Source organism: Myxocyprinus asiaticus, chromosome 36, assembly GCF_019703515.2.
Source record: "Myxocyprinus asiaticus isolate MX2 ecotype Aquarium Trade chromosome 36, UBuf_Myxa_2, whole genome shotgun sequence".
Classification (NCBI taxonomy): Eukaryota; Metazoa; Chordata; class Actinopteri; order Cypriniformes; family Catostomidae; genus Myxocyprinus; species Myxocyprinus asiaticus.
The window spans coordinates 31,252,280-31,279,311 of record NC_059379.1 but is presented as its reverse complement, the minus strand read 5'-3'; the positions used below and the strand labels follow the sequence as shown (position 1 = coordinate 31,279,311).

The window sequence follows — 27,032 nt, the reverse complement described above, 5'->3', positions numbered from 1 at the left end:
TGTTCATTAATTGTTTATGGTTCATTGAACAAGCATGGAAAACATTGTTTAAACCCTTTACAATAAAGATCTGTAAAGTTATTTGGATTTTTACAAAATTATCTTTAAAATACAGTGTCCTGAAAAAGGGACATTTCTTTTTTTGCTGAGTTATATTTAAGCATAATCAGTGTAAGATTGTGCATGTAAACGTGCTCAGTGATGGCATTTTTAGCTAAACTTTTGTAAATTCCCATGTCAACAAAATATTTAATGAACGTTGAATTTAACATTTCTGCTGTAGTCTGTTAACCGAGCACAACAAAATTCAATTCGGTCCCTGAGTGCTTACACACGACTGATTTTAAAAGCTCACACTCATATTTGAGTGTTTATATTTATTGTAAATTGGTATGTCTCCAGTTGATGAGACAAATTGGTATGTCTCATCACTGTCATGACTGCTATGTTGATCAGAACTGCACCCAAGTATTTCACACACCATTGCACTTGTGTATATGGCTGTGTGACAAAGTGATTTGATTTGCTCTTTTAAACCTTTTACACTGAAATAGACAATTAATCAAATTTAAATCATGATATGTCCTAGTGTGATTATTAGGATGTGATATAATTAAATAAATGTACAGTTTGCATGTGCTGCGTGCTTCATAGTGAATATGTGAAGCTGCTCATATGCTGAAAACACCACATTTTCTGAGCATCGTGGACTGTGCCTGTTGTAGTAGATGACAGAAGAGAGTGCACATTCACTGTGAAGTGCAAAGTGCCTGCAGACTATATATTTATTGTTATGAAGCTGAGACGAGGAGTTGAACCCAGATGCAGTTTATTTACAGAGCTCAAGGAAAACACGGAGAACAAACAAGGAGAAATCACTGATTAAATCAGAATTAACATTAACTAAGATAAAAGATGATTGACAGGTAAATAACTCACAATGGTAGAATCAAAGTTGAGTAGGTCACTTTAGAAGCTGGTCCAAATGAGACTAGACAAAGGCTGAGGGAGAATAGTGAGACTTTATATTGTTCTGATTGATGATTTGATGGGGAGCAGGTGAAAATAATTAATAATCAGGAGAGTGCGAGGGGTTTGGAGGAGCAGAGACTGATGAGGGCGTGACATTTATACAATTAACTCGCAGAATTTTGCGATTTTAATAATCACACTGGGCTATATATACAACTTCTTAACCAGAGGTGTGAAACTACCTGAATGGAAAACTCACTTCAAATGGTCCTACTTAAAAAAAAAATAAAAAAAAATAAAAAACTTGAAGCAATGTTTACTTACAGTAATTGAGAAACATTTCAAGGAAACACAAAATTGTTTTCCTTTATTATTTACATTGATAAATTTAACTGTTAAACAGGCTAAAGATGTGTGTTCAATAGCATTTTACCTATTTTTTTTGTGATATCGTAATTGGTATCGAAATTTGTGAAATTTTACTGGTATTGGTACCGACAACTACTATTTTGGTATTGTGGCAATCACAGATGTGCTTTGGCCTTACATCTGGTCTGACCTGGGTATCACCGAGTATTTATTCACAAAGCTAATCGTTTAGATATTTTCCAGCTGTTTACTTATTTCTGTGCTAGGAAACAAAGTTAGAATTATGGAGCCCTTTTCTATGGATCAGCTCTTAAAGGGTGTTGATCTCACCTTGTACTATCGCTACATTGGCTCTCTGACCACCCCTCCCTGTGAAGAAGCTGTGGTATGGACCATCTTCAAGGACCCAATTCGGATCAGCAGAGATCTGGTTCAGGCAAAGAATTAATTGCCATTTGCATATGTAAAACAACTTTACACCTTTCTATTATTTCAAAGGTTCCCATTGTTCCCATTAATTTCCATAAAGCGTGGAAACTTGCGGAAACCTCATGCGCAGTATCACAATCGCAACATCTGAATAAAAAGTTGAGGATAAAAAAATTATAAAATATTAAATAAAAAGTTAATTCACCTCAAGAGACCGCAATGTTTTTAATGCACTGTAACAGTTAAAGGACGGGCAAGGAGGAGACGGGAACTGGCTGAACAGTAAACATAAACTTTAATGACATAAATGAACTTAAAACAACATAAAACATGAGGAAACAGACACACACGCAACGCGGCCATGTGCGTCTCTCTCTCTCTCGAACTGGCGCCTCCGGCTAGTCTTTATCCCCCTCCCGGCTGATTAGCCTGATTCAGGGCTGGCCGTGTGTCCTCACGGGCCGGCCCCGCCCTCCGCCTCGTCACATGCACACTTTGGAAATTTTATTTGCATCTTGGTGGTTCCATCCAGCATTTGTAAGCAATACAAAGCTGCAATACCCAGCTTATGTCAGTGATATTCAAATTAGGCCACTTGGTGATCTGAGCTTTTGAGGTCTGGTCTCTGTCCAGCTGTATGTGGACCTCCAGACATGCCATCACTAGGAATAGGAGACCTGTGATCAGGATTTTCAATAAGAGTAGCGTGGTCTGCCACACAGGTGACACCCCACATCAACTAGCTAGAATTACTGCTGGTTTGTCTTTCCCATAAACGTTTCCACTCTATGCTGAGAGGCCAGCATGTTCTGATCATAGCAGGCAGCACAACGGTCATGTCTGACATAAGAACCTAAATCTGTTGTGGCTGTTACATTCACTTCTACATTCACGACCTGACGTGGTGCAGCAACCATCTGCTATCACTCAGAGATTCACATGTCCCAGGTCACCTGAACACAAGGATATACCACATGTCATAAAATGGCGTTTTCTCCCTGATGTGGCCAATGTAGACCTCTTTGTATCACATGAAAATGCACATTGTCCTTTGCTTTACACCATAATGGATCAGCTCACACCTCTCGGAGTATACGAGTGTGCACATTAATGGCCCAAATCTTGTCTGATAATATGGGAAATGACAACAACTGTAGGATTTACAAGGCAGGAATTTACCCTTTTCTTAGCAAAGGGTCAGTCATGTGAGAGGTTATCTACTCTAACAAAACCTACAAGAAAAATCTTAAATTTATGACCCTGACATAGTATAATTAATAAACTTGATTAAAACAAAGCAATCAGCTATTGTAACTAAAAAAAAAATAAAAAAAAAACAGTTTAAACCTAAATAATGAACCTGATTTAATGCAAAAATTCTAATTTTATTTAAAGTATAAAAACTTATCATTTGTTTGACCTTAATCATATTATTAGGATAACAGGATTCTTAACTTGCAAATAGGAAAATCTGTCCAGAACAAACATGTTTAAAATGCCCGTTTGCATTCATAACTCTGCTTTGCTTGACAAGTTCTTTTGTATTCTATTCAGGTGATGTGTATATAACCTGTTCTATCTTTTCTGCTGTTGGTATCTTTTCTTAACACAAGCCATCTTGTACAGTATGGCTGCATTCACACAGTCAGAGTCTGGCATTGACAAATGGATTAACTAACAGGTGTGGCTCTCAAATTGTCCTGTAATATATACAACAGCAGGCAGGAACAGATCCAATAATGTCTGTATGAATAAGTAACCAAGTCAGTCCTCTCCTCTAACTCAAAATAGAGTGCAACAGTCGCAAAAACAGGTTTCGGAAGTAAAAATCACATTTATTTTCTCCATGGCAGAATTGATTTTTAACGATAACTTATTGGAATTTCATAAAATATCAATACATTGATTATTAATCAGCACATTATTTTCTTTATTTTTTGAGGCATCGATATATTAATATTGGCCAATATTTAAACATGAAGCCTAAGTTGTGTGCTTTCCGTTTGCTGTAATGTAGTCTGGCATAATATCCTTGGGAGACCACAAGGGGGTGATATAACATTTAATGTATTTAACATTTAAGTGATAGTTCACCCAAAAATGAAAATTCTCTCATCATTTACTCACCCTCATGCTATCCCAGGTGTGTAAGACTTACTTTCTTCAGCAGAAGAAATATAGAAAATATCTCAGCTCAGCGGGTCCTTCAGTGGCGTATCCAGGACATTTTTACTGGGGTGGCCAAGATGGGGCACAGACCTAGTGTGGGGTGGCGATACCGGGAGAACCTTTATGAATGGCACATGATCAAAATGTGTAAATATCGCATTGCTTTGCTTCAACATCTACACATGTAGAATAAATGAATTCTTAAACTCATGTTAGCATTCACTGAATTGTTTGTATTCAATATCAGACTGTTGTTTTGACATTTGACAGTTTTCTATTCCTGTTCTATTTCAACCTATTACAGTTTCTGGTAATCTCTGGTTATTTTAACATAACATCCATTTTTAAATCAGTAATTGTTTAGGAAAAGTCAGTTACACATTTTTAAGAGCTATTCTCATTGTAGAGAATTAATCTGCGTATAACATCAGGTATAGTGTATAATCATATAAAGATACAAGTACAGGTGATAACTGATTGAGGTGCAATTCAATCAATTATTCATTCATTTATTAGCTATAACTGCACTGTCCAGCAGAAATATTGTTAAATTGGGTACAAATCAATGTGTGAAATTGGCTACGAGGGCTTATAGGTATCTGTCTGGAAACCCCAAAATTGCAGATTGAGCTCTGAATACAGTAAAAAACAAAACTCTATTTACAGTGTCTACTCAGGTTTATTTTCCACATGTTCTGATAGCTTCAATTACTTTGAATATTACCAAATAAAATAGTTAGTCAAATCATTTGCAGCATTTAAGTGCAATTTGCCCTGCCTCTGCATATTTAAAATGTCAAATAAGGTATAAAAACTTTGAAGATTTTATTGGTCTGACTGACCAATAATACACATAAAGAGCTCATAAATAACTCATGTAAAGATTTAAAGTACAGTCACAGCACAAACTCTTCCATTTCACACACAGGTTAGCCATATATATAACTTTAGTTATTGAACATATACAAATGTAAAACGCTTTACACACCTCCGTCATTAAATCAGAAAACATGGCATTTCATATTTCATGTCAATATAAAGATAACATGCTGAATGTGGTGTAGGGTCTAGCTTACTCTTTAACCTAGCTACTGTAACAATGAAAAAATGTTTTCACATTCACATGGAAATTCAGGATAAATTAAACGTTAGATTAGAAGAACATACCTCTCAAATAACAGCTTTCTTTTTGACCACAAATCGACGTCATCAACTCATTGGAAGTTGGAGGTAGACGCTAGCTCGTGTCATCTTCGTGCTTCTGACCGACCGTTATACTCCAGACCTGGCGCCCGCTGCCCGTGACCTGCCCCTTCCCCCACTGACCAAAGATCAACTCACACAGCTTCAGTCCCACCACTACTATAATGGTCAGAAATATAAAACTGACCCTGGGTCAGTGTGGCTCTAAATCAACAAATGACCTGAGATGTCATCTTTGATTGACAGGTGTTTCTATTGGTTCTTCATTCTTGTGTTGATGAACATCATGAACTACCAATCAGTTCTGGGGTGGCCACAGGGTGGCCAATGAGATTTCAGGGGTGGCCCAGGCCATACAGGCCACCCCCTAAAATCGCCACTGGGGTCCTTAAAATGCAAGTGGATGGTGATCAGACTTTTGAAGGTACAAAATCACAGACAGTGATTTTACAGTGGAAATACAGACAGATCACACTAATTTAGGTGATATTTCAATTGAGGATATGGGACGCAGGCTGTGTGAACTGTCTAGTGCAGGTGCATTTACAGATTCTAAAATGCATGCTTTCATCCAGGTTCCAATGAAACACCAAATTCACCGTTCTCATTGCTCGGACATGACTTAAAGCATCAGATTGGTGCAAAAATCTAATTTGATGATAACTCTGTACAACTAATTTTTCCTGCAGTTTTTTCTCTCACTACAGACACAGGAACTGCTGAGATAGCTGCTAACACACAGGCTGAAAAGACACAGGAAGTAGCTAATGTTAACCTAAAGTTGTGGGCCGCCCACAAAGACGAGGCAGGACTTATTGACGTCATTCCGTACAGAGCAGCGCTATAAACAGATACACCAGTGTATTGTAAACAATATGCTCTCTCTGCTGAAAAAGAGGAAGGTATTTGACCAGTTATTGCTAAACTACTCCAGCAGGGCATCCTGGTTCCCATAAATTTAAATGTATGACCCTGACATAGCATAATTAATAAACTTAATTAAAACAAGGCAATCAGCTATTGTAACTTAAAATAAATAAATAAATAAATAAATAATTAACCTGATTTAATGCAAAACTTATTATTTTATTTAAAGTATAAAAACATATCATTTGTTTGACCTTAATCATATTATTAGGATAATAGGATTCTTAACTTGCAAATATGAAAATCTGTCCAGAACAAACATGTTTAAAATGCCCCTGTTTGCATTCATAACTCTGCTTTGCTTGACAAGTTCTTTTGTATTCTATTCAGGTGATGTGTATATACCCTGTTCTATCTTTTCTACTGTTGGTATCTTTTCTTATCACAAGACATCTTGTACAGTATCCTGCACATCTTAACAAAATTCCTTTTGGCAGCAGGTGCAGTAGGCATGTGATCTGATCATGTGACCACATACACACGCGCCTCTTCTGACACAATGCAATCAGTACATTATGCAAGATTTCATGCCTTTTCCAGTTCAGCCCCTTCCCTTGTGACTCGATTCTTTTTCTAAAGCTACTCAGGTTCCTGGCATAAATTTCCTTCAACAACGTGTATCGCCCACAGCAGTTTCTGAATAACCGTGTGGTCTTTGTGTCAGCTGCTGTCACTGCTGACTCACTTGCTGGTAATAACCTATTTCAAATATATATGCAACAAAACCTAAATGACTATGCTTAATGCATTTTATTTATATGTACAGTTGTAATTTATACCTATTTCCTGTGTTTCTCTCCATACTTTTTTCAGATCACCCAACTGGGCACATCCATGTACTTGGAGGTCATAATCCATTGCAGAAATCATGCATATACCAGCAGTACAAATATAAAAACTATGCCCCTGTTATTGATTCCTCTGTATTTATTTGTATAATTTGAGATACAGTATTTTGTTATATTTGTTATATGTATTTGTTAAATTCCTATATAGCCTACCTATTTATATCCAATTCAAAATGGCTGCATTCACACAGTCAGAGTCTGGCATTGACAAATGGATTAACTAACAGGTGTGGCTCTCAAATTGTCCTGTAATATATACAAAAGCAGGCAGGAACAGATGCAATAATGTCTGTATGAATAAGTAACTAAAGTCAGTCCTCTCCTCTAACTCAAATAGAGTGCAACAGTCGCAAAAACAGGTTTCTGAAGTAAAAATCACATTTATTTTCTCCATGGCCGAATTGATTTTTAACGATAACTTTATTTTATAAGGAATTTAATAAAGTATCAATACATTGATTATTGATCAGCACATTATTTTCTTTATTTTTTGAGGCATCAATATATTAACATTGGCCAATATTTACATTTGAAGCCTAAGTTGTGTACTTTTCAACTCCTTCCGTTTGCTGTAATGTAGTCTGGCATAATATCCTTGGGAGACCACAAGGGGGTGATATAACATTTAATGTATTTAACACTTAAAGGGATTGTTCACCCAAAAATGAAAATTCTCTCATCATTTACTTACCCTCATGCTATCCCAGGTGTGTAAGACTTTCTTTCTTCAGCAGAAGAAATATAGAAAATATCTTAGCTCAGCAGGTCCTTAAAATGCAAGTGGATGATGATCAGACTTTTGAAGGTCCAAAAATCACAGACAGTCAGCATAAGTGACATCGATACGACTCCAGACTTCTAAAGTGACACGATCGCTTTTGGTGTGAAAAATATAAATAATTAAGTACTTCTTAAGTATAAACCATCGCTTCCGCTCAGCATCAATTTAACCGCTGAAGTATGGATGACGTTTATGCTGACTGTCTGTGAGTTTTGGAGCTTCAAAGGTCTGATCATCATCCACTTGCATTTTAAGGACCTACTGAGCTGAGTTATTTTTCTATTTTTCTTCAAATGTGTTCTGCTGAAGAAATACACACCTGGGATGGAATGAGGAAATGATGAGAGAATTTTCATTTTTGGGTGAACTTCACAGAAAATAACTAATTTAAGTTTCTAATTTAATTTAATCTAAGTTTCTAATTTAAGAATGTGCCATGTCATCCGCCAGATGCAGCCGGTGTGTGAACCCCTTTAAGTTACCCTGCTGGTACTTACCTGCTTGTGCATGCCACTACACGGGACAAAACCGGTTCCACCCGGAGATTGTAGAACCTCGCAAAGGTGTTGGGTGTTTCCCAGCCTGCTGCTCTGCAAATGTCTATTAGAGAGGCGCCACTGGTCAAGGCCCAGGAGGCCGTTACACCTCTGGTAGAGTAGGCTCGTAGCCCTGCCGGAGGCGGCACGTCCTGGGCGTGATATGCCATTGTTATGGCGTCAATGAGCCAGTGGGCGATCCTCTGCTTGGAGACAGCGCTTCCTTTCCCCTGTCCACCAAAGCAGACAAAGAGCTTCTCAGAGACTGTAGGGCTCTGCGTGCGATCCAAATAGACGCGTTAAGCGCGCACCGGACACAGCAACGTCAGGGCTGGGTCTGCCTTCTCCTGGGGCAGTGCTTGCAGGTTCACCACCTGGTCCCTAAAAGAGGTCGTGGGAACCTTGGGCACATAGCCCAGTCGGGGTCTCAGTATAACGTGAGAGTAGCCCGGACCGAACTCCAGGCACGTTTCACTGACAGAGAACACTTGCAGGTCTCCTACCCTCTTGATGGAAGTGAGCGCAGTCAGGAGGGCAGTCTTCAAAGAGAGTGCCTTAAGCTCAGCTGACTGCAAGGGCTCAAAGGGGGCTCTCCGTAGACCCTGAAGAACTACAGAGAGGTCCCATGAGGGAACGAGGCACGGTCTGGAGGGATTCAACCTCCTGGCGCCTCTCAGGAACCTGATGATCAGGTCGTGCTTCCCTAAGGACTTACCATCCCTGTGTCGTGGTGTGCCGCTATAGCGGCTACATACACCTTCAACGTGGAGGGGGCCAGCTGCCCTTCCAACCTCTCCTGCAGGAAGGCGCCACGCCCATCTTGGGACTCGAGTCTGAAGCCAGTGCTGAAGCGGTCTCATATGCATCAACCCGAGCAGAGTGGCCACTGTTGAGGATGCCATATGCCCCAGGAGCCTCTGAAACAGTTACAGTGGAACCGCTGTCTTCTGTCTGAATGCCTTCAAACAGGTCAGCACCGACTGTGCGTGCTCGTTCGTGAGGTGCACTGTCAATGAGACTGAGTCCAACTCCAATCCGAGAAAAGAGATGCTCTGAACCGGGAAGAGCTTGCTCTTTTCCCAGTTGACCCGAAGCCCTAGTCGGCTGATGTGTGAGAGCACCAGGTCCCTGTGTGCACACAACACATCCTGAGAGTGAGCTAGGATTAGCCAATCGTCGAGATAGTTGATGATGCGAATGCCCACATCCCTTAGCGGAGCAAGGGCTGCCTCTGCGACCTTCGTGATGAAGCGAGGGGACAAGAACAGGCCAAAAGGGAGGACCTTGAACTGATACGCCCAACCCTCGAATGCAAACCACAGGAAGGGTCTGTGTCGAGGTAGAATTGAGAAGTGGAAGTACGCATCCTTCAGGTCTACCGCCGCGAACCAATCTTGATGCTGGACGCTCGCTAGAATGCGTTTTTTGCGTCAGCATCTTGAACGGGAGTCTGTGTAAAGCCCGGTTCAGTACTCGCAGGTCCAAGATTGGCCGCAACCCACCACCTTTTTTCGGTACAGTGAAGTAGGGGCTGTAAAACCCCTTCTTCATCTCGGCCGGAGGGACAGGCTCTATCGCATCCTTCCGTAGGAGGGTAGCGATCTCCGCGCTCAAGGTAGCAGCATTCTCGCCCTTCACCGAGGTGAAGTGGATACCGCTGAACCTGGGCGGACACCTTGCGAACTGAATCGCATAGCCGAGTCAGATGGTCCGGATCAGCCATCGCGACGGATTGGAAAGTGCAAGCCACGCATCCAAGTTCCGGGCAAGGGGGATGGATGTACCGGCGGGTGGGGCCTCGCGGCGGGGCAGAGCCTGAGGTGCCATGCCATGTTGTGGCCGTGCTGAGTTCAGGGACATCAAAGCACTTACCTGGCTCCTTGTGACCACCCCCGGAACAGCCTGGGACGGGGGAGGAAGAGGCCTGTCCTCGTGACCCATGGAGACTGTTACATTGGGGGCGGATTTGTGCCACAGCTGGGCGCGCAGGGGCAGGGAGACCACCGCTGGAGCGCCAAACCTGCCAAAATGGAATGATGGACGGTGGTCGTGATGACAGCTGTGCACACCGGGTATGTGACCCAGGGAACAAGGAAACCGCTCTTTTGCTGAACTGATGGGTGCCGCAGCCACTTAGGCATGCGGTGAAATTAAATGAAAAGGCAACAAAAGATTTTCCTCCAGGCCCTCCACTGGGGGATGGAGTGGTCTGCTTACCAGCTCCAAGGCAGTGGACTTCGTTATCCCTGGGTCGCCCGTCTCAGGGGCGCTTCGAAGCCTTTCGTGGGTTCTTGGCAGCTGGCCATGAGACAAGTGGCGTCTGCTTCCTGGTGCAGTCACCGCAAGGGGACGCCCTTGGCGACGAGCGGGTGGGGTGTGGGATCTTGAGCCACGCCGGGGCAGAATGTGCCGGATAGCCTCTGTCTGCTGCTTCACCGTCGAGAACTGCTTGGCAAAGTACTCGACGGTGTCGCCGAATAGGCCAACCTGGGAAATGGGGGCAGCAAGGAACCGTGCCTTGTCGGCCTCTCCCATCTCGACCAAGTTGAACCAAAGGTGGCGCTCCTGGACCACCATGGTGGACATGCATCAATCCCGGGACGGAACTACCCTCATGCATTTCCTTTAGCGCCTTGGCTTGGTGGACTTGCAGGAGAGCCATGGCGTGCAGGGCAGAGGCATCTTGTCCAGCAGCACTGTAGGCTTTGGCCGTCAGGGACGACGTAAACCTACAGGCCTTGGACGGGAGCTTTGGGCGCCCGCACCAGGTAGCGGCGCTCTGCGGGCATAGGTGCACCGCGAGCACCTTATCCACCGTGGGAATTGTCGAATAGCCCCTGGCCGCCCCACTATCGAGGGTAGTGAGGGCAGGGGAGCTGATAGATCGGGACCGGGCAGTAAAAGTTGCCTCCCACGAACTTGTCAGCTCCTCGTGCACTTCCGGGATGAAAGGAACTGGAGCGGGGCGTGGCTGTGAGTGGTGCCGCAAGCCCAGGAACCAATCATCGAGCCGCGAGTGTTCAGGGGAGAGCGGAGGGTTCCACTCTAGCCTGACACTCGTGGCTGCCTGGGAAAGCATGTCCGTCATTTCCGTGTCAGCCTGTGACTGGCCAACCATACCCAAGGAGGGGAGCCTGGCTGAGGCTTCCACGTCTGACTGGACGAACCCGCTCTCTGATGCTGCGCTCGAGAGCTCATCAGCTTTGCGGGCTCCGAACAAGAGGTCGAACTTGCCGTGAGAGGAGCCGGCGGACTTATCCGGAAGCCTGATCGAGGCAGACGAGCGTGCTGGGGAATGGAAGGTCCGTGAGGGGATACCCGGCGGAGGTGGTCCCATTGGGGTCCCCAAATCACCCCCAGTGCTAGCCGCACTGGCCTCATACCTGTAGGTAGAAGGACCGAGGCGGGGAGCCGCTGGGGTGCACGACCGCAACGTGGCCATGGTAATGATCTCGCAATGAGTACATGATCCATCCACGAACACTGTCTCAGCGTGTGTGCCGCTCTTTTAGAGAAAAATACTCTTTTAGAAAAATATACTCTATTATTTCTGCCGAAGCGCCCAGGGGCGTTCTCTGCAGTGCACCAATGCAGTGGAGGGAGAAGCCGCTGAAATACACCGTCAGATCCAGCAGAGGAGAATGAACAGTCAGCTCAGTAAACATCGACCGTTCGGCTCTGATGAAAAAAATCTGAATGAGTGGTTTCATACCAGCTCCTTTTATACCCATATGTCCAGGGGAGTGGTATGCAAATACCACTCGGCAATTTTCATTGGCCTTTTATCAAAGACCAGAGGTGTCTCAGGCTCCCAAGAGTGACCCCTAGTGTCACTACATTGACACAACGTCGAGTGAGTGACAGATAGGGAACAGTGACTTATTATGTTATTTCAGGGTGAATCCTCTCCTTTTCAATCATTTAAAAAACTTTAAGTAACGAAAAGGCAGTTTTACAAGGTTCCTCGGTATTACGTATTACGTATTTTCAATGGGAGAAAGGTGATGCGTTTGGCTGAACGGATCCAAGCAGCAGCACTTGTATTTACAAGATGTCAACCGCTGTGCTATACATTTTATAATTATTTAATAGTTTTTGTGGCTGCTGCGTGTGCTTGACCATCTCACAGATATAACTTTCGCGGCCAGCCCACCAGGAAAATTCCCGATTCTCCCTATGGCCAGTCCGACCCTGGCTCCATTTTTTCACTCTATATTGAGCTGAAGCAGTTGTGGGCAACGTTGCATCTTTTTGCACCACCTTTCGAGGCGTTTATGGAAAATGCCTGCACAAAAGCTAGATGGCAAAAAAGTGATGTCTGGCATGAACACCACCTCATAAAATGCAACCATTACTGATAAACATTTATTGACAAAAAGGTGTAAATGTAATTTTTTTTTTTTTTTTTAAAGTGATAATGTTTCCCTGTGATCTATACTGGAGGAGGGGTGGGGGTGGCTACGGTTGGATTGGGGTTCCAACCGACTGACCTTGGTGCCCCCCAATACAGCTGAAAAAGTGGGCCAGCTCTGTAATGTCTGTAACCTACAGTGACAGATAATGATAAAACAATATCAGGACTTGTATTGTGTCTTTAAAATATAACAATTTATTCTTAACTATTTGGGGAAAGTCTTGTAGCCAAAACGTGTCCTGTTCCGTTTCTTTCTTTCTCCTCCTCCTAAACACTTAACAGGAGTTTGTCTCACTCTCAATCTCTCTGAAAATACCTCTGTTTTCTGACGTTTTTCATAACCTGAGATATGTTGATTGACAGCTAAGAATGACCTGCGAAGGGTGTGCCCATGCCATGCGTGGTGACATGTGATACAACTAGTTTTTGACAACTATTTCATTTACACAACACATTTCAACAGAAATACCTCTGAAAATGTTGTTGTAAATCCTGAAAATTCAAGGTAGTCACATTAGTTATAGAATGCAGTAGTCAGTCTCCTTTATAACTAAACATTGTATGAACATGGACACAAAAAGGACTGACAACCATATTCTGCTGCTGTGTGAATGTATTTACAGTATGTTTAGTGTAGCCTATGTTTAGTCCCTCTACAGACCCGACACTCTAGTGATCTGTAGATGTGTAAGACGTGCTTATGCAGAAAAACGTGGGTCATTGCCTGGTCCCATCCCCTTATTTTTGTCATTTCCAGTCTCCTCTCTTACTGTCAGTGGCACCTGCAGCTGTACAGCTGTACATCGCACTACAACCTGATAAACATTTGCACTTATTAGAAGAATTCAATTCTCTTCTGAATTGGCCAAACGGGGGAGAAAATCCACCTGAATCAATTTGCAATTAAGTCTGATTCAACTTACCAGCCAACTCACAGACTGAATCATTTTCTCACTCAGTAAAACAGTATCAGGATACTTAGACCACAGCAAACAAAGAGCGCTGGATGAATTGGATATGTACCTACAATCAAATGAAACAAAAGACTACTTTTTTTTTTTTAGAGGAAACTTCACCTATTTACAAGTATTTACATGCTGTGTCATGTAAAAAAGTATTTTAGAAATGCTTTGAAGCCAGTAGGTACACAAATGCTACATATAATCAAGAAAATGAGAAAATGCATTTCTTTAAGTCACCAGAATTTAATGCTTTGGCAATATTTTTGCAAAAAGATTCACCTGGGAGAGCAAACCCCTGGATCCTATTCATAAGAGTACACTTCTTTACTTGGTAAGGTTTCTGTGTGTACCCAGAGATGAAATCCTGCAGGCGCCAATGCTTACTCTCGCTGTCTATAAAATGGCACAACAGCCAAAAATAATTACATTTAAGCTCTGAAATTACTGATCATAAGAAGACACTTCAACAGTAACTAAAACTGAAAAAATCCTTCCATCAAGATGAGGAAGATGAACAGGCAGTAAAATCACCCTATTAAAGGAATTCCGGGTACAATACAAGTTAAGCTCAGACAACAGCATTTGTGGTGTAATTTTAATTAACACAAAGAACAATTTAAACTCATCCCTCCTTTTCTTTTAAAAAATAAAGCAAAAACCTGAGTTACAAGGAGGCTAGTATTGCAAAAGACAAAGCTGTGTTTAATTGCAAAAAAACAATGTACGTTGTAAAGGAAACCCAAGAATTTAGATACTTTTTTAAATCTGCAACGGACTTTCGTCATTTTTTTTCAACACTTATTTTCTTTGAGTTTCACTTTGCGGAAAGTATTTTTTCTTTGCGATGCTCCTTATAATGTTTGCGGTACTTCTTTCACTTTGCACTTCATTTCTCTCTGTGCTTCACTATGTGGCACTGTTTTGACATGGGGCGGAGTTTCGAGGCTGACGATATCACGTGGGGTGTGGCTTATTCACAAGGTCAAGGAGCATGCACAGTTTACATGCACCATGATGCCCGCTAACTTCAAAAAAAGTGGATGTGATCAGCAGCAAAATGTCACTGTGATTTAAGGGTTGTCTCATTTTCTCTTATTTCTAACCAAGAATAATATCACTTAATGTTAAAAGCTGAAAAAAAGCTAATTTTTAGTTCTCTATTTTTACCTTAGCTAGGTTTTAAACCTTACATGTCTTTGAGAGAAGATTTTTATATTCTCAATTTTGCCTTCATATAATCGGCATTAAAATGAAAACAGTGTAAAGGCAGATTAATAATGGGTTTTATCAGGGCCTCTGGAAACTCTATAATTATTGCATCTATCTGTATTGTATAAATGTGTGAGAATCAAAGTTAACATCTGATGATGTTGAGAGGTTTTAAAATGACCTATAAGAAATAATCCGCTAATAGAAATCAACTGTTTTTTTCTGCAAGGAGACCGAAATTTAATTCATCCATAAAAATAATTCCAACAATTGACATTTGTTTAAAAGTATCTTTGGTTCCGTTTCGATTCAGTTCATTCGACATTACTGTGCACTATGGGGAAATACTTTACTCGACGACCTAGTTGAAACCCTTGTACAATAACGCCAATCTCCTTATTGGCAATGGTGTTTAAGCCCCGCCCCTTCAGGTGTGCACTTGGCCTATATAAGTGGGTGCACAATCACCATTACATCAGATTTTTCTTCCTTCATGACTACGAACATTCACCTTTGTCTAGGAAACCCTCTCAGCTTCACCGCTGAGATTCACATACAGCAGATGGTTCTTCTCTGCGAGACACCAGCAGGACGACTCGTCACTTGTGCTCTTGTGCCTGCAGCGAGAAGGATTACTGCTCCCCTGTGTGTTCCGCTGTCAAATGCGCCATGCAGCATTACTTTAGGGGCATTTTATCCTTTCATATACAGTATACAGTATATATATATATATATATATATATTTTTTTTTATTTACATTTTTTTCACAAAAAACAAAGAGTCTTTTTAAAGATGTTGTTCCGCGAGTGTTTCAAATGTGAGCGGTACATCCCGACGACAGATGGGCATGAGTCTCAGGATGCTTTGCTCAAGGATCGCCCTCGTTCTGAGGGACAATTACACCTATTGCGCCCTCCCACCAGCCTCCTCTCTGTTTGAACCAGAGGGACCACATGAAGGTGGCACAGCGAGGCCGTGAGGCTGAGCCGGTTGAATTTGAGGAGGATCTTGTGTGGGTTCAAACTCTGCGATCCCATCAGTCTTCCAACGCAGGGTCCTCACCGGTACGATATGCACATGATGAGCTCTGGCCTTCTGTGGGAACACACGGCCTCATCACGTTCTGCGGTTCTGATGAGGGGGATGATGCCATATCCCTCGCAGCCTCAGAATATGGGTGAGTGGTCCATGGAGGATGCTGCTGCTGCTCCCCCCAGCGAGGGTGAGGTGCATGCGCAAGCCACTGATAAAGCACTGACCAGAGGTCCACGACCTGGCCGCCAAGCCAGAGTTCCTCGTCATGGTCGCTGAGCTAGCACCATCTTTTGTCTCAGCAACGCCTCAGCCTGCTCCATGCCATGTCACAGCAACGCCTTAGCCTGCTCCATGCCACGTCACAGCCACGCCTGAGCCTGCTCCATGCCACGTCACAGCCACTCCTAAGCCTGCTCCATGCCATGTCACAGCCACGCCTGAGTCAGTTCAATGCCATGTCATGGCCACATCTGAGCAGTTGGACCTGGAGATGGTTCCCACCCTTGTACCCACCCTTAGTTCTCCTGAGCATGCAAGGGGAACTTTCAAATCTCCGACCCCACCTGGACCCTCCAAGCCCTGGACTCTGCCTTGGCCTGTTGGTCCCCTGACATTGCTTCAGCTCTGCATTCCCTCAGCTCCACTGTGGTCCTTCAGCCTGTCGGCTTTACTGGGGTCCCTCGTCCCTCTGACTCCTCCTTGGTCTGTCAGTCATCTGGCTCTGCCTTGGCTCTCCGATCCTCTGGCAGTGCCCCGTCCCTCTGATCCGTCAGCTCCACTGGGGACCTCCTTCCCTATGGCTCCACCTTGGTCCTCAGTCCCACCGGCTCCGCCTCAGTCTTCGATCCCCCAGCTCCACCTTGCTCCTCCGAGCCTCCGGCACCACCTTGTTCCACCCTGCCTCCGGCTCCACCCTGGCCCTTTGAGTCTTCGGCTTCTCTCCGGGTATCCAGTTCGTCATGGCTCCACCCCTTGAGCCTCTCACGGCTCCGCCTTCCATGGCTCCGCCCCTCGAGCCTCTCATGGCTCCACCCCCCACAGGCTCCGCCCTGATCCCATGCTCCAAGCCATGCCTCAAGACCATCCCCCAACTCCCTATTGAACTTTGATAATGTGTTGGGGCGTCGGGAGTCGCCCCTTAGTGGGGGGAATATATCATGTGTATTTTGTTGATTCTTGTATTTCATGTCTTTTATTTTGAAAATTCTAGTTCCTGTTCAAGTCATGTGATTCCTGTTTTCCCTCCATGTTCATGTGTCTTGTTTTCATTGGTTTATTGTTTAATTATCTTGTTTAGAGTTCTGTTTTTTCATTGGTTGTTCTCCCATGTCCACGTATTTAAACCCTCATGTTTTCCATAGTTCTTTGTCTAGTATTGTAGATGTTAATGTAACGTAGTCCATAGTCAAGTCAAGTCAAATCAAGTCATGTCATGTTTAAGTCAAGTCTATAGTGTTGTCATGTCAAGTTTAGTTAAGTCATTCATGTTTATGTTTTGTTTTGTTCACATTGATAGTTAGGCTTACTGGTTTTCACGTTTGGAAATAAATTGCACTTGGGTTCGTCACTTCATCGTCATCATCTTCATCATTGTCATTGCCAGCAGCCATTCGTTACACTAATATAATAATTATTATATACATAACCACAGTCCTTTAGATAGCATATTAATGTTTTTCTCTTTTTCAGTGTTGTTGCTTTATTAATATTCCCTACAATTTTATATGTACATACATTTTTTAAAGAAAATAAAGAACTGGAATTTTTTAAGGCATTATTTGAAGATGTTCAATGACATATGTGCTAACAGAGAAATATTTGACTGATAAGGTCTGGTAGACCCAATTATCTAACAGCAGTTGTAAAGCAGTCCAAAATAAACAGTGAGATTTTATATACAAAAACACAACAATACAATCACATAATTTCAGATGTGTACATTACTAATCATTTGATAATTTAATAAATGTCAGCCTATAGTCTATATTTCATCCAGAGGGTCACCTCAGCCCATGTGGGAAAGGGCAGTTGCTTGGGCCACTGTAGCTACCCCCCTATGTACGTGTTTGGAACCAAGTATACTACAGAGAAGTTTAATGTTGGAGCGGGATTTGAGCGAACGCTTTTTTACCGGTGAGCATGAGCGGTACTTGAGCGGAGTGTTCGCTTGGGCTGTGAGCGGCTGAGCAGAGCGCACACGCATGGAGTGGGTTACTGAGTGGAGTGTCACACCGCTCCGCTTCGCTCACATGCTCTGGCACCCACCAGTTTTGACTGTCGGATCAGCCCTTAATTTGTTATGGAGGTCACACAAAAGGCATATCCGTCTCCAAACAAAGGCTCTTTCACTGGATTGTTGTTGCAATCACCCTCGTTTACGAATCACAGGGTGTGAATTGCCCTATTGGTGCAAAAGTGCATTCAACTAGAGGCATGGCCTCTTAATGGGCATGGACAAATGGTGTGTCCTTACAAAACATGTGTCTGGCAGCAGGCTGGTCTTCACAAAACACGTTCGCAAGGTTTTACAACCCCCATTATGTAAGCTGTGATTATAAAACCCACTATGAAGTCACAAGCACCATCTATGAGAATAAAACCTACTTTTCCAACCATGGTTGCGAAAGGGTTAAAATTACATTAAGTGTATCTATATATATCCCCAGGCTATATTAACCTCCATCTGGTATTACACATGTGGGGTTATATATACACATCGGCCTGTAGGCCAGTGACTCTTTATACATATCTGTATTTAAGTGTTTCTACCCTTGTGGGTGTGACATCACGAAGTGCGGTGGGATGGGACTCTGTTCCCAATAGTGCATAGCAATATCGAGTAAACTGAATCAAAAGGGAACTTCTCCGGTTACACGTGACCTCGATTCCCTGAGATGAAGGGAACGAGACATTGCGAAAGCTAGCTGCACTTCTACTTCAGAGATTTGAGGAAAGAGTAATGCCCTCTGTCCCTCAGAGTAATGGTGATTGAGCACCCGCTCATATAGGCCAAGTGCGCACCTGAAGGGGCGGGGAGATTGGAGTTATTGTACAAGGGTTTCAACTAGGTCGTCAAGGAATAATGCATAGCGATGTCTCGTTCCCTTCATCTCAGGAAACCGAGGTTACATGTGTAACCGGAGACGTTTTCTCCTCATGCTCAGTTTATCTCAATTGTAATTAGCCATTCTGTCAACTGATTTTTTTGTCAAGCTTTCTTTTGCTCACATGTTCAAGAGCTGACTGGTCTTGTATGCTGTCTTTTATATGTGTCTTCATATGTCTTTTGTAATTGTTCACACTGTTATTTTTCAAATAATGTATGTTGTGTGTAAGGTGTGTTGCATTTGGTAAAAAAAAAAAAAAATCCTTGACATTCAAAGACCCATTACATAATTTGTGTAAAATTAATGTAAACAAAGTTAATATTTTTAATAGTCTAGAAAAGAAGACCATTAAGGAATCAGGCCTTAGAGTTTCAATGTCTCCTACAACAGCTGGGGGAAAGTATGTGAACCCTTTTTATAAAAGTTTGCATTACTGTGACACTTTTGCAACCTTTTCAAGTTTTATGCAAGTCAACAATTCTTAATTGTCAGTTCTTGACAATTCTTAAGTGTTGTAACCTTGGTTTCCTGAAAAGGAGGGTATGGGATGCTGTATCAGTAGCCGACACTGTGAGATCTCCTCCTAGGGGTGGTGAAACCCTATACCATCAAGTAAACCCTATTCATCACAGATATACAGTATGTCTTCTAATGACATGCCCTTTGCCCTGCCCAGGAGGAGGCCATTCTCCTGGTGCAATGAGCCTTAACACCAATGGGACACAGCAGCTGTGTCCGAAACCAGGAAAATGCTGCCTCTGGAGGTTGTATATGGAGGTAGAATGAGATCAAGGCACGTCCGAATCCAATGTTTGTGTCACATCCTGTCTGCTGAGATACCTTCCTCTGATCGATTTTTGAAGGCAGCATATATGTATCCTTTGCTGCCTATGAATTCCCATAATCCTGTGTGCATGGATCCAAGGCGGCTGAGCTGAAGAAAAAACAATGCCGGCTAAAGAGGCAGTTGGCAGCCAAGTTTTTTCCCACTTTTTCCAACTTTTATTCCATTTCTAGCAAGAAATGAGTATTGTAGTTTTGAAATATACACTTGGTTATTGCCAAAACTCTCTTAATTTTGTTGTAGATTATTAGGCCATTGTGGTTCGGTTGAATGAACGAAGCAGATGGCAATAATAAGTTGCTGGTATCCTAGCAACGATGTGAGGTTATGCTGCCTCAGTAGCCTGTCCAAAACCAGTTTCTGGAGGTACCTTCATACGCAAACACTGTCTGTTGAGACTGATAGGGCAGTGAGGCAACAAGACAGCTACCTTTGGTTTCGGATGCAGCCTGCATGTCTTGTGAATCATAAGTGAGCACAATAGCATCAGCAAACCAGTGGGAAAGTCTTTGCTTAGGCCAAACCTTACGAATGGCAGACGGTTAACAGGTTTGGTATGGGAGGCATTTTTGTTATTTGTGTGTTGTGTGATTTTACTATTGCATGCCAGTACTTTTTTAAATGGTTTTGTTTGCAGTGTTTGTTTTGGATTTTCTTTTTGATTGTGGATGGGTGTTGTCACTTAGAAATGCCAATCTCCTTGCCAACAATGCCCTGCGATCTATTGGACATAAAATAATTACCCCCAACTGGGACTAATGACTCTGACTGGAGATAAGGGGTACCAGTATTCTCTGAAAAAAAGCCCATTTGAGGTGGCACGAGGGAACGACGTCTCAACTGTATGAACAATGTTCACTCCATGCAATACACGCAAGTATTAATTGAAGGGACATTGGCTTTCTTTCTTGAGAAAGGGTTTTGTCTACGCTCCTAACTGGATTGCTTTGTTCTTGAGGTGCAGTGTCAGAGCGGGCAGCGAGTAAGCAGAGAAGACTGAATAGAGTAAGCAGCTCACACACACTAATCATGCCTAAAAGGAACTTAAGAATTTCAGATTGAATGATCGTGAGTGAAGTAATATAACTGTTCCATGGATGCTTATAGTTTTCTCTCTTGTGACACAGATGGAGATCGCTGTTCGGGGTGCCGAGATCCGATGTAGGAGGAGCTTGACAGCTGTAACCAGGGAGTCAAGTAATATTTATTTATATAGTGCTTTTCACTACACACATCGTTTCAAAGCAGCTTTACAGAAAATCATGCATTAACAGAAAATGAAACTGTAATATCTATAGAGTCATCATTATGTAGTTTGATTAAAGGGGCATTCAGTAGTTCTTTAGCAAGCCTCAGCAATGCTCTTCTTTGTGTAATTTAAGTACAGATGTTACAGTGGTGTGAGACACTGTACTGCCATCTTTTGACGTGGATCAGCATGATCGACTCTGCTGCCCCCGCCAGCTCTGGAATATCATTTGCATCTGGAAAATGTCTGAGATTGAAGTAATTTTTTAAGTTATTTATTACTCCTATGATAAAACTGCTTTGCCTAAAAACAAACGTCAAAAATCAAGTGAAAATGCTTCTACTGTAAAGGATAGATTATTATTGTCCCTCATATCAATAATCTTTGGAGACTGTCTACATTTCACGTTATTTCTAAAGACAGTTATTATCTTTATAATGAACTGCTTAGCGTAAAATAAACCTCAGTTATCTAGCAATACAGTATGTAATGGTAAAGGAAAGATTATAATTGTTTTTGATGATCAAATTTAGTATGTCCATGAATACTGTTTTTGAAGAACTAATTTTATTTCCAAGCAACCAACGTCATGGTTTACACAACAATCGCTGTGCCAAGCTACTTTGCACTAAACACATGAAGATGTAGATGCGTTACCGTTACCGATGTTTACTCTAGTTTTTTGCCTTTGCCGATCTTTCAGTCTTCTTGCTTGAAGCAAGTTGCTTCAGACATTTTTTTGCTTCTTCGGCAGTACAGCTACTGGATCTCCTGTTGTCTCCGCTTCTAAAGCACAATAACTAAGTATGTTCCATTGTGTTCTGACACCATGACAAATTCCTACTTGGCAATAAAGCTCATTCTGATTCTTTTCACTCTTTGCGTCACCAAACAACAATGTTCTAAGCATAGCCAAGAGTATCTACACAGGCGGCAGCCAATTAGCACAAGGATTCTCTTCTTCGATGTTTAGTGAATCATAGTGGGTCATATGATTTCAACTTCGCGAAACACATAGAAGGGTGTAACCCGCACCATGTAGAATAAAACACTTTTTTTATTTAAAAATAATATATAATAATTATTATGTGAACAGTCTTCATCTCATGTGAGTGTACATCATTCGGATCAAATTTCACAAAAATACAATTCATTTGTTAATGTGTAAAACTTTTTAAATTGGCTCCACACTACTGAATACACCTTTAAATATGATTGTAAACTGTGTATAAAAATAAATAATTAAATAAAAACTGTATTTAGAACCCCAGTGAGCAAGCAACTGTGGCAAGGAACACTGTAGAGCCGAGGAGGGTGGTGCCGGGCTGGAATGACGCACGCCTGGTCCCCAATCAGCCTGATGGGGTGCGCGAGGGATAAAGGCGGCCGGGGACGACAGTTCGAGAGAGAGAGAATTACAGGCAGCTGTACTGTGTGTTTATGGTTGTGTGTTTTTGGTTAAGTTGTTTATTAAATTATTATTTAAGTTGTCAAGCCGGTTCTCGCCTCCTCCTTTCCACTGAACCCCCTTACAAACACAAAACTTCATAAGATGTTGGTTAATGGAGAAAAATAACATTGGGAAAAACCAGGATCACTGTGGGGGCCAGTTCCCCTCTGGCTAACATCATGAATATAATGTGTTAAGGGATAGTGTTTAAATAAAAATGTTGTATGAACTGTAAGATTAATGACTAATGTCTTTGAAGTTCATCCTGGATTAACTGTAAAAGTTCACATAGATGCATTGTCCTTTGTTAGCTAATGGATGAAAGCTTTTGTTGGCAGTTTATTGATAGTCTGTGTATTCCATTTTAAGAGTGTAGTCCATCATTAGACCAAGGTGATGCAGGCAGAGATCAGTGAGGTGCATCGCAGTTCAACCGGCAGGTCATTTCGGTGAGGTCTATCCTAAGTCCAAGGTTCAGGCAGTGGCATATGAATTATCCCATGTCTTATGGTTGGAGTTGGCATCAGTTCACCCTCTGAAGTCCATCGTAATAGACTGAAGTGATATCTGGCTGGCACCGCTGCATTTAGTCATCATCACTCAGACACATAGCATTGGAGCCAGACACCAAGCAGGAATGGATCTGGATCTGGCTGGCTCTGGTAACCCGTGGATATGAATCCTGAGGTTGAGGCAGGAAAACAAATAGAATACTATTAGCGTAGATGCCATAACATTTTTTGCAGAGTTATGGATCATGATATACAGTGCATCCGGAAAGTATTCACAGCGCTTCACTTTTCCCCCATTTTGTTATGTTACAGCCTCATTCCAAAATGGATTAAATTCATTATTTTCCTCAAAATTCTACAAACAATACCCCATAATGACAATGTGAAAGAAGTTTGTTTGAAATCTTTTCAAATTTATGAAAAAAAAATAAAAATAAAAATCACATGTACATAAGTATTCACAGCCTTTGCTCAATACTTTGTTGAAGCACCTTTGGCACCAATAACAGCCTCAAGTCTTTTTGAGTATGATGCTACAAGCTTGGCACACCTATTTTTGGGCAGTTTCTCCCATTCTTCTTTGCAGGACCACTCAAGCTCCATCAGGTTGGATGGGGAGCGTCGGTGCACAGCCATTTTCAGATCTCTTCAGAGATGTTCAATCGGGTTCAAGTCTGGGCTCTGGCTGGGCCACTCAAGGACATTCAAAGAGTTGTCCCGTAGCCACTGCTTTGTAATCTTTGCTGTGTGCTTAGGGTCATTGTCCTGTTGGAAGATGAACCTTCACCCCAGTCTGAGGTCCAGAGCGCTGTGGAGCAGGTTTTCATCAAGGATGTCTCTGTACATTGCTGCATTCATCTTTCCCTCGATCCTGACTAGTCTCCCAGTTCCTGCTACTGAAAAACATCCCCACAGCTTGATGCTGCCACCACCATGCTTCACTGTAGGGATGGTATTGGCCAGGAGATGAGCGGTGCCTGGTTTCCTCCAGACATGATGCTTGCCATTCAGGCCAAAGAGTTCAATCTTTGTTTCTCATGGTCTGAGAGTCCTTCAGGTGCCTTTTGGCAAACTCCAGGTGGGCTGTCATGTGCCTTTTACTGAGGAGTGGCTTCCGTCTGGCCACTCTACCATAAAGGCCTGATTGGTGGAGTGCTGCAGAGATGGTTGTTCTTATGAAAGGTTCTCCTCTCTCCACAGAGAAATGCTGGAGCTCTGTCAGAGTGACCATCGGGTTCTTGGTCACCTCCCTGACTAAGGCCCTTCTCCCCCGATCGCTCAGTTTGGCCAGGCGGCCAGCTCTAGGAAGAGTCCTGGTGGTTCCAAACTTTTACGGGTGATGGAGGCCACTGTGCTCATTGGGACCTTCAGTGCTGCAGAAATTTTTCTGTACCCTTCCTCAGATCTGTGCCTCGATACAATCCTGTCTCGGAGGTCTACAGACAATTCCTTGGATTTCATGGCTTGGTTTGTGCTCTGACATGCACTGTTAACTGTGGGACCTTATATAGACAGGTGTGTGCCTTTCCAAATCATGTCCAATCAACTGAATTTACCACAGATGGACTCCAATCAAGTTGTAGAAACATCTCAAGGATAATCCGTGCAAACAGGATGCACCTGAGCTCAATTTTGAGTGTCATGGCAAAGGCTGTGAATACTTATGTACGTGATATTTTTCTTTTTTTTAAAAAACATTTTTATAAATTTGCAAAGATTTCAAACAAATGTCTTTCACGTTGTCATTATGGGGTATTGTTTGTAGAATTTTGAGGAAAATAATGAATTTAATCCATTTTGGAATAAGGCTGTAACATAACAAAATATGGAAAAAGTGAAGCGCTGTGAATACTTTCTGGATGCACTGTATGTTTCTGGTTTTGGCAGACCTAAATTAAGCAGCCTAATTGTGAGTTGATGGATAAATTATGTGTATGCCTGGCTAAATAGAAAAATCTTTAGTCTAGACTTAAACTGAGTGAGTGTATCTATTTTTTGTGGAACTATTTACAGGCCAGAATTTTGTGATTGTAATGAACATAATGGAATACAGCATGGTAGAAGGTCACTTAAGTACTGCGGAGCAAGACCATTCAAAGCTTTGTATGTAGTTAACACAATTTTAAAATGAATAAGAAATTTAACGCGCTTCCTGACTCCACGTGATGCGTGACCTTACCAACGAGCTTACATCATCCCTCTCATGAGCGCACGTCACAGAGACGTACGGAAGCAAACATTTGTAGTTAAAAAGTATATAATATTGTTTTGTTTCTAAAATAACCAATCGTTTGCATTCAGAAGAACTTTATTTGTCGACTGGAGTCGTGTGGATTATTTTGATGCACCCTAAATATGCATTTTGGACCATCAAAAAATGGAGGACATTCACTTGCATTGTTTAGAGGAGGAGGCCTGAAATGAAATCCTAAAAGTCTTAAGTTCTGTTTTGATGAAGAAAGAAACTCAAATACATCTTGGATGGCCTGAGGGTGAGTAAATTATCAGCAAATTTTCATTTTGGGGTGAACTATTCCTTTAATAAGCGGTTTGATAACTGTAATTTTATAGTTTCTTGGGAGACACTGAGCTTTTGCTCTTAAAGGGTTAGTTCACCCAAAAATGAAAATTCTCTCATTATTTACTCACCCTCATGATTTCCCAGGTGTCTATGTCTTTCTTTCTTCACCAGAACACATTTGAAGAAAAATAGAAAAACAGCTTAGCTCAGTAGGTCCTTAAAATGCAAGTGAATGGACATTTCTCTTTTGAAGCTCCAAAAATCACAGACAGTCAGCATAAATGTTATCCATACGACACCAGCTGTTAAATTAATGTATTCTAAAGCGACACGATCGCTTTTGGTGCGAAAAAGATGGCTTTATTTCTGGAGAAAGGGTTTTGTGAATGCTCCTAACTGGATTGCTTTATTCTTGAGATGCCACCCTGGGCAGCTTCCCATGTCGCCCATGCCTAAATCCGCCCCTGGGGTGAGTAGATAATGAGAGAATTTTCATTTTTGGTGAACTATCTCTCTATGGACCGTTTTTAGACTAAAGTGGACTGATTTTATTTATTTTGGGTTCCATGCATGGATGAATTGTTGATTTACAATTGTGTTCCTTTTTTTTATATATTCAGTATGTTGTTGTGGTGGAAATTCTGTAAGAAAGACTCAAAGACTGAGGTGCCTTTCAAATAAGTATTTAATAAACACACTTGCAAGTGGACTCATTCTCAGGTAATGAGCGAAGCAACCCCTAAACTCTCCAGCGTATATAGGCCCTAGGAGGCAGCTGGATTCCATCATTCAGCATTCCTGATAACAGACAATAATACAGTAATAATTAGTTTCACAGAAAACTCACAGTATATTCACTTAAGACTTAATTTATGATTGTGATTACATATTACTTAGTATATAGTATTAACATTTCTGTTACAGTTGTATTGAACTTTTAAGATTGTAATTGAAACCTTATGTTTTAAACTGTATCCCCTGGTGCTCTGTGTTTTTTCCACTGAGATAAACTATACCTGTGAATGGTGTACATTATATGAGTGTGATACAAACAGCCTTCAAGCAAACAAAGAGTTGTTCAGACACTTTGAATTGACACATTCAATCAATGCACATGTGTAATGCTCTCACAGGGTGGAGCATGTGCAGTCTTTTAGCCTTGTCTGACTCAAAAGGAGGAGAAGAGAATGCCTGCAGGATAACAACCTGAACCGTTTGCTCAGCCCTTTGCCAGCACTTTTGTCACATAACCCTCTCTGGACTTGTGAATGTCTTTCTAAATGCCCAGTCCGAAGTCCAAACAAGAATTGCTGGCCAAAAAGGCCTGAAGGTCCCGACATGTTGGACTGATGCCAAAGCGAGTAGTAGTGTTGTCTTCAAAGAGAGTATGCGTTAGCTTACCACCTCTAGTGGCTGAAATAGTGAACCCTTAAGCAGGTTTAACACCAGCACTAAGTCCCATACTGGAATAGTAGCAGGGCGAAAGGGTCTTGGC

General features: G+C 42.2%; 1 protein-coding gene and 1 long non-coding RNA gene across 2 annotated transcripts in view; both read left to right on the top strand.

The window, feature by feature from the left end:
- Positions 1 to 7,244, top strand: part of LOC127427213 (uncharacterized) — a 52,611-nt gene extending 45,367 nt beyond the window's left edge. Inside the window, exons 17-19 of the mRNA XM_051674682.1 lie at positions 1,608 to 1,777; positions 6,670 to 6,760; positions 6,883 to 7,244. Of these exons, the coding sequence (XP_051530642.1) occupies positions 1,608 to 1,777; positions 6,670 to 6,760; positions 6,883 to 7,013 (392 nt within the window). The 3' untranslated portion in view covers positions 7,014 to 7,244. The remainder of the gene's footprint in view (positions 1 to 1,607; positions 1,778 to 6,669; positions 6,761 to 6,882) is intronic.
- A 13,440-nt stretch (positions 7,245 to 20,684) lies between these two features.
- Positions 20,685 to 21,288, top strand: LOC127427436 (uncharacterized). The gene is made up of 3 exons (XR_007894943.1): positions 20,685 to 20,810; positions 20,933 to 21,002; positions 21,193 to 21,288. It is a non-coding gene; the product is annotated as an uncharacterized LOC127427436 (long non-coding RNA).
- The last annotated feature ends 5,744 nt before the right edge of the window (positions 21,289 to 27,032 follow it).